Source organism: Pteronotus mesoamericanus, unplaced genomic scaffold, assembly GCF_021234165.1.
Source record: "Pteronotus mesoamericanus isolate MK-2021 breed Mesoamerican mustached bat unplaced genomic scaffold, CSHL_Meso_final contig_32, whole genome shotgun sequence".
NCBI classification, from domain to species: Eukaryota; Metazoa; Chordata; class Mammalia; order Chiroptera; family Mormoopidae; genus Pteronotus; species Pteronotus mesoamericanus.
Genome location: NW_026555134.1, coordinates 4,832,084 through 4,838,038, shown reverse-complemented (window position 1 = coordinate 4,838,038; position 5,955 = coordinate 4,832,084). Strand labels below are relative to the sequence as shown.

General features: G+C 55.8%; 1 protein-coding gene across 1 annotated transcript; it reads right to left on the bottom strand.

The window, feature by feature from the left end:
* Positions 1–3,438: 3,438 nt before the first annotated feature.
* HAND2 (heart and neural crest derivatives expressed 2) lies at positions 3,439–5,725 on the bottom strand. The gene is made up of 2 exons (XM_054575940.1): positions 5,171–5,725; positions 3,439–3,826 (listed from the first exon to the last, which is right to left on the bottom strand). The coding sequence occupies exons 1-2, from the start codon at positions 5,723–5,725 to the stop codon at positions 3,728–3,730; spliced, it is 654 nt and encodes a 217-aa protein (XP_054431915.1). The 3' UTR covers positions 3,439–3,727.
* Positions 5,726–5,955: the final 230 nt, after the last annotated feature.

Genomic DNA, 5,955 nt, shown 5'->3' with positions numbered 1-5,955 from the left:
AGCTCTGCGATCATCGCGGCGCGGTGGGGGTGGGTCTGCCCTCCCTGGCGCCACTACTGCCCCCACCTTACCGTGGAGACTACCAGGCTGCCTGGTCCTGCCACACTTGAGGAGGGCAGCCTAGGCTGGGGGTCCACCCTTCCTAGGTGCCCTACCTACTGGCTATTCCTCTCGGAGGCCGGAACTTCCCATGGATCCCCCGAAGGGGGACCCTGGAATTTAGAAGGCAAAAGAATGGCAGGTGATCTTGCTGTCATCTTCTTGCCGTCTTGACCTGAAAAAGCTCTTAAAGCTGCCATCAGTGTCCCAGCTGGGGGGTGGGGGGGACGACAACCCTGGAAAACAGAACCTGGGAGCAGGGAGTGTGCTTAGGTCCCCCTCTCTTGAGTTTTCCAAGTCATTTCTCAAGAAATTGAGAATGGGTTTGTAGGGATGAACACACACACACACACACACACACACACACACACACACAGCAGCGAGCCCTAGCCCGGCTTGTGCTCCAGGGTTATCAGGCGCTCGGCCTGCGCGGCGGTCTGGGGCCGAACCCTGACAGCCAGATCTACCATCAATTTACCTTCCGCCGCCCCAGCTTCCCATTTAGCTTTTAACGTCAAATCCTGCATTTTTGTCGGCTCCGGCCTGTCTAGAGAGCTTGTGATTTCGCTGCAGGAGTGATTGCTTTTAACAAAATGGCAGCAACCACATTATCCGAGCAATTAAAACAGAGACCTTTTAGCCGTCCCGCAAGGCAGGAACTTGATTTTTTTTTTTTTTTTTAAGGAAAGAGAAAGGGAGTTAAAAGAGATATAAATGTCTAGAAGAGAAAAGCATGGAAGCCCATGGCACAAGAAACTCCTGCCCAGCACACTGCTCACTTGCTCACTTTCCTGCGACTTGACAACGTGGGGCAGGGACGTTGGGAGGCTGGAGTGACTCATAATCTGGGTGTTTCACCGGTGGGAGTGTCAAGCCAGTTAAGGTGTGCGTCTGGTTAGGTAGTTTGGGCTCCTGGGTTGTCGGTTCTGCTGCAAGTCTGGCTTTCGGGTTCCTGGCGGGTAGGAATGTCAAGGTTGTTGAAGTGTGGGGTCTTCTGCTGCTGCTGGGCCCGAAGAAGCAGCAGGGCAGGCAGGAGGGGAAAGGAGAGGAGGCCGGCAGCCCCTGGCCCAGGCCAGACAAAGAGGACGGGTTTCTTGAGAGCGGGTTTACAAGCTTGTGTAGTAGCAAGCTGCCCCGTAGCCACGGTGCTGCCAGGGTTTTCTGGTTCCCCTCGACTGGTGTTTAATAAACCAGAAAAAGTGTTAAACTAGCAGACATGCATTAAGGCCCAGATGGCGAAGTAGGCCAGCTACTAAAGGCAAGCGCAAGCACACATGCATGATGAAGACACCTCCTCTCTGGCTCCTGTTCTGAAAACCTCACTGCGCCTCTCCACCCTTCACTACTTCGGTAGACGCTTTCCATCGACCCCTAGGATCTGGTCGGTGTCTTTCTCTTGAACGGATTAAAGTAAAAACGCCAACGGTGGCAGGAGGCAGGAGAGGGAGGGAGCCACTCGGTCAAACGGACAGGGATCCCGAGAGTAATAGAAAAATCAGGGCGCGCCTCCCTCCGCCCCCCAGTGCTATAAACAAAGGCAAGTGTCTGTAAACACAGCTCCGCGCCCACCACGTCGGCCCAGCGCCGGCTGACCCGAGGGGAGAAAGTTCAGATCGCTTTGGCCGAGTTGTTCTAACCCCTCGCCCTCGCGTTGTCAGCTGCCCGCAGAAGAGACCCGCAGAGCCGCTCGCTGTCTCTCCCCCGGCACTTGCGAATTCGCCTGCTGCAGGCGGCGGGCTCACAGTGGGCACCGGCCAGGCGTGGGAACCGCTGGGATATGGGGGAGGGTCTGTGCCCGAAGCCGAGGTGCGAACATCACCCCGAGGATGGGTTCCAAGATGGAAAGCCTCTGGCAAGCCTCCCTAACACCAGATTTATATACGTGGCGTTTCATGAAACAAACCGCTTTTTAATACGTTTCACCTTTCTTCTCTCCCCACGTCCTCACTCCTGAATCCCTCCCCCTTTTTCCCCCCTCCCGGGCCTGCCAAGTCCTTCAAGGCACACCAGTCTCCCTGGTTCCTAGCGCGGAGATTTAGGCTCCAGCCCAGACCACGGGCAAAGGAGGCTTCAGGGACTTCCTTCCGGGTCGTGCTGGGACTCGGGGAGACCAAGCCTCGGAAGGGGTAACGTCCCAGGAGGCTGGCAGTCGGGGAGGGAGCCGCTTGCTTGGCTGGCAGGCGGCCGGGAAGACTGCAGATACCGCAGTTAATATTGAGTTCCCTGCAGCTCCTTGTAAATCTAGCCCCCACCCCCCACCCCCTTTAAACCCTTGGTCGCATTCGAGATTTCTTACTTGATGTCACCTAAGTTCCTTGTTACCTAATCAGGGATTTTTCCGAGGGCCTTCCCTCTCCCCCCAAGCCTGCTCAGAGGAGAATCCACCCCCACCCCCGACCCGCGACCCGCCCCCCCGCCCCGCGAGCCCACGCACAACCTCCTCTTTTCTCTTTCCTTCCCCCACCTCCTTTCTTAGATGAAAGCCCTATATTTTAAATAAAAGGCTCTAACGCCTGGGATCCTCTCCAAACCTCCTCAACTGAAAGGGTGCTCCCCAACAAAATCCTATGTCCCCACCGAATGGCTTCTGGCTGATTTCAGGAAAACTAGGGCACCTTTCCACCTTCTAGAGGAACTGAGGCCTTTCTCCAGCCCAGACCCTCCTCCTGCAGCTCACTCAGCGTTCTCCTGGGGGCTGGGGCGAGAGGGGGCAGGGGGGTGTGGGGGGGGAGGAGCCCAGGCGCTGTGGCAGGATTTTCATCAAGGACCCTTCTCTTTAAGGGACCACCACGCCCTGGGAGGACTGGTGCTCAAGGTGATTGGTCGAAATCACTGACTCTTTCAAATAAAGTTAGAGGCAATCATGATAATTTAGTTTACTTCTGAATATTTTAAATATTATGAAAACAAATATAACAGTTTTGTTTTCAAAACTCTTTTGAGGTATCAACTATTAAAAGATTGGGGTTTTGTAAAAAAACACACAGTGGTTTATTGAATACTTACAACGTTTACACCTTCAATATTAATTAAATTCCACTTAGTTTTAGAGGACGGAAGTGCACAAAACAAGTAGCTGTTGGAAACATCTTCAAATAGAGAACAACCACAGATGAAACGACAGCACTAGATACCGACCCCAACGGAAATGTTAGCGGCCCCGTTTTCTGTTTTGAAATAAAGCTTTATAATCCCCAGAAATATTTATATCCAAAGGCCAATTGTTAAAGATACACTTCACATACACACCAATGTCCGCTGTCTTTTATCTGGAAAGGGGTGGGCAGGTGGGGTGGGGGCCACGCTGGTGTCTACACAGCCAGGAGGAAACATTCAAACACAGAGAATCTACGAGACGACGGGATCCCTTACCACGCGGGAGTGTCCTCTTCATATTAAAATATGGAATGCTTTTCTTCAAATATCCACTATTTTTGGAGGGGGAGGTGGGGAGCGGCTGCCTCAAAGGGGGGCGAAAAGAGGGGAGGCAAATTGCACATAAATAAACCGGATGACTCCAAATGCAAGTAGTCCTCGGAGCGGAGCGCGTAGAGCTTGCCCGGAGTCCTGGGTCTACATCCGGCTCCTGGGCCCCAGCTCACTAGCGCTCTCCTCCTCCTCCTCCTCCTCACTGCTTGAGCTCCAGGGCCCAGACGTGCTGGGGCCAGCCCGTCCGGCCTTTGCTTTTCTTGTCGTTGCTGCTCACTGTGCTTTTCAAGATTTCGTTCTGGGCAGAAGGGAGATGAGGGGGAGAAAAGTGGAAAGAGAAATTCAGAGAGGAAACCTGCTTCCACACCACCCCCGCGCTCCCCGGGCTCGAGGAGACAGTGAGACCAGGAGGAAGGGATGGGAGGTGGGATGGCTTTAATTCCTAGCCCCTGCAGAAAAGCCACGAAGATTCGCGCTGTCCTGGCTACAGCCCAGGCCGCCAAGCGCCTGCAAAGCTCAACTACCAGATCGGCACGTTTATAAGGAACCACCCGATTTCAAGTCGTTTATGGAGGAGCTGGAGGCCCTTAGCGGGGGCCGGTGCTAAATGTGGTGTCCCCGGTTTCAATCGCAACCCCAGACCCGCGCTTTCAGGAAGAAGGGGAGAAGTTCCTTGGCCCTGACTCGGGCCTGCGGGCCGGCGGTTCTCGGCCCCCAGCTCAGCAGTGCCTCTCTTCCAAGGCCTCTGAAATCCCTGCTTATTCTGGAGGTCACTCGTTTATGCAGCGACTGAAGCACCACAGGCCCCAAAGAAGAAACACTCGACAAATGGGATTATTTTTCAGGCCCCTTTTGGCAACAGCCTTGCTCTGAACACCATCACCTGATAGGAACTTGGTAGGGACTTGAGAAAAACTAATCTTCAGCTACAATTTCGAGTTACTGTTAACAACAATAGCAATGATGATAGTAATATTTACTATTTGTCTTAAAATGTGTAGGTCAATGCAAAAAAAGAAGAAATACCCATGAAATGTACTCATCTGATAAGCTACATTTTAACCTCATCGCCAAAGAGAAACTGGAGCTGCATGTTGAAGTTAAAAGTGCTTATTTTGTGTTTACCTTTACGTCTTCAGGGCACAGTTAAGAACAACCATAAAACTCTTAGAATCAGTGGCGGCCTCGCTCTCAAGAGGTGGAAATGGAATCAAAAGTAAAGTAATTGGAATTGAGAGTTTATGGGCGATTTATTCTTGGACTATCTCAAAACATCGGATCGGAGGCCCAATGCAGTTCTAAAGGTCACAGGATGAGGGTTCTGGGCCAGTGCTATCGGAAGATCAATCGCGACTCTGAGACTGCGAGGTCCGCCCTAAGTGCCTGGGGGATCAGCGATAAACCCGAGGGAAGATCACCAGCGCGGAGTATCCCCCTTAACCTCCTCCTCCTGTTGACACCCTCCCTCGGCTCCTCTGCCTCTTCGGGAAACCATCCCTACCGCGAGCTGGTGCGAACAACCTGGGCTCAGGACGCAGCCAAAGAAAGCAGGATGCCATTGCTCAGCCCATGTGGAAAAAGACAGGGAGCACCGGTCACGCGAACCCCGCACTCCCACTGCCCGATGCCCCCCGGTACTAACCAGCTCTTTCTTCCTTTTCTCTTCTTTCACATCTGTCTTCTTGATTTCCGCCTTGAAGGCCTCCGCCTCGCCGTTCTGGTCGTCCTTGGCCAGCAGGTCCATGAGGTAGGCGATGTAGCTGGTGGCCAGGCGTAGTGTCTTGATCTTGGAGAGTTTGGTGTCGGCGGGCACGTTGGGGATGCACTCGCGCAGTTCGGCGAAGGCGCTATTGATGCTCTGAGTCCTGCGCCGCTCCTTGCGGTTGGCGGTGCCCCGGCGCTTCACGGGGCGCGGCCCCCCCAGGCCCGGGGGCCCGGCGCCCGGCGGCACCCCCCCGTAATGGGAGTGGTCCAGGCCGGCGGCGCCGCTGGCATAATCGGGGCTGTAGGACAGGGCCATGCTGTAGTCGGGGGGCGACATCTCGGGGTGACCGATGAGCCAGCCATGGAAGTAGGGGTTCTCCTCGTGGCTGCAGCGGCTGGCGGCGGCGGCGGCGGCGGCGGCAGCGGCAGCGGCGAACGGGTAGCCCTCATGGTGCACCACCGGGTGGTGGGGGAAGCCCCCCACCAAACTCATCTCGCCCTCCGCGCCCCTCCACGCGCCCCAGCGTGCGCGCAGCCCCGCCGCGCCCTCGGCCCGGGCCCCTGCTTCGGCGCTCGGCGGCCTCCCCCACCCCCCACCCCCCAGCCGCGGGGCGCCCGGGCCGGCCCGGCAGCCGCAGAGGGGGCTGCTGCAGCCCGGGACCCGGCCCCCCGCCTGGCCGGCCGGGCCCGCCTCAGCAGCGCTGCGGCCGCCGACTCCCCATG

Coding starts and splice junctions, on each gene's coding strand:
- HAND2 (XM_054575940.1), bottom strand. CDS start 5,725: ATGAGTTTGGTGGGGGGCTTCCCCCACCACCCGGTGGTGCACCATGAG. Junction 3,827..5,170: donor AGAAAAGGAAGAAAGAGCTG/GTTAGTACCGGG, acceptor CCTTCTGCCCAG/AACGAAATCTTGAAAAGCAC.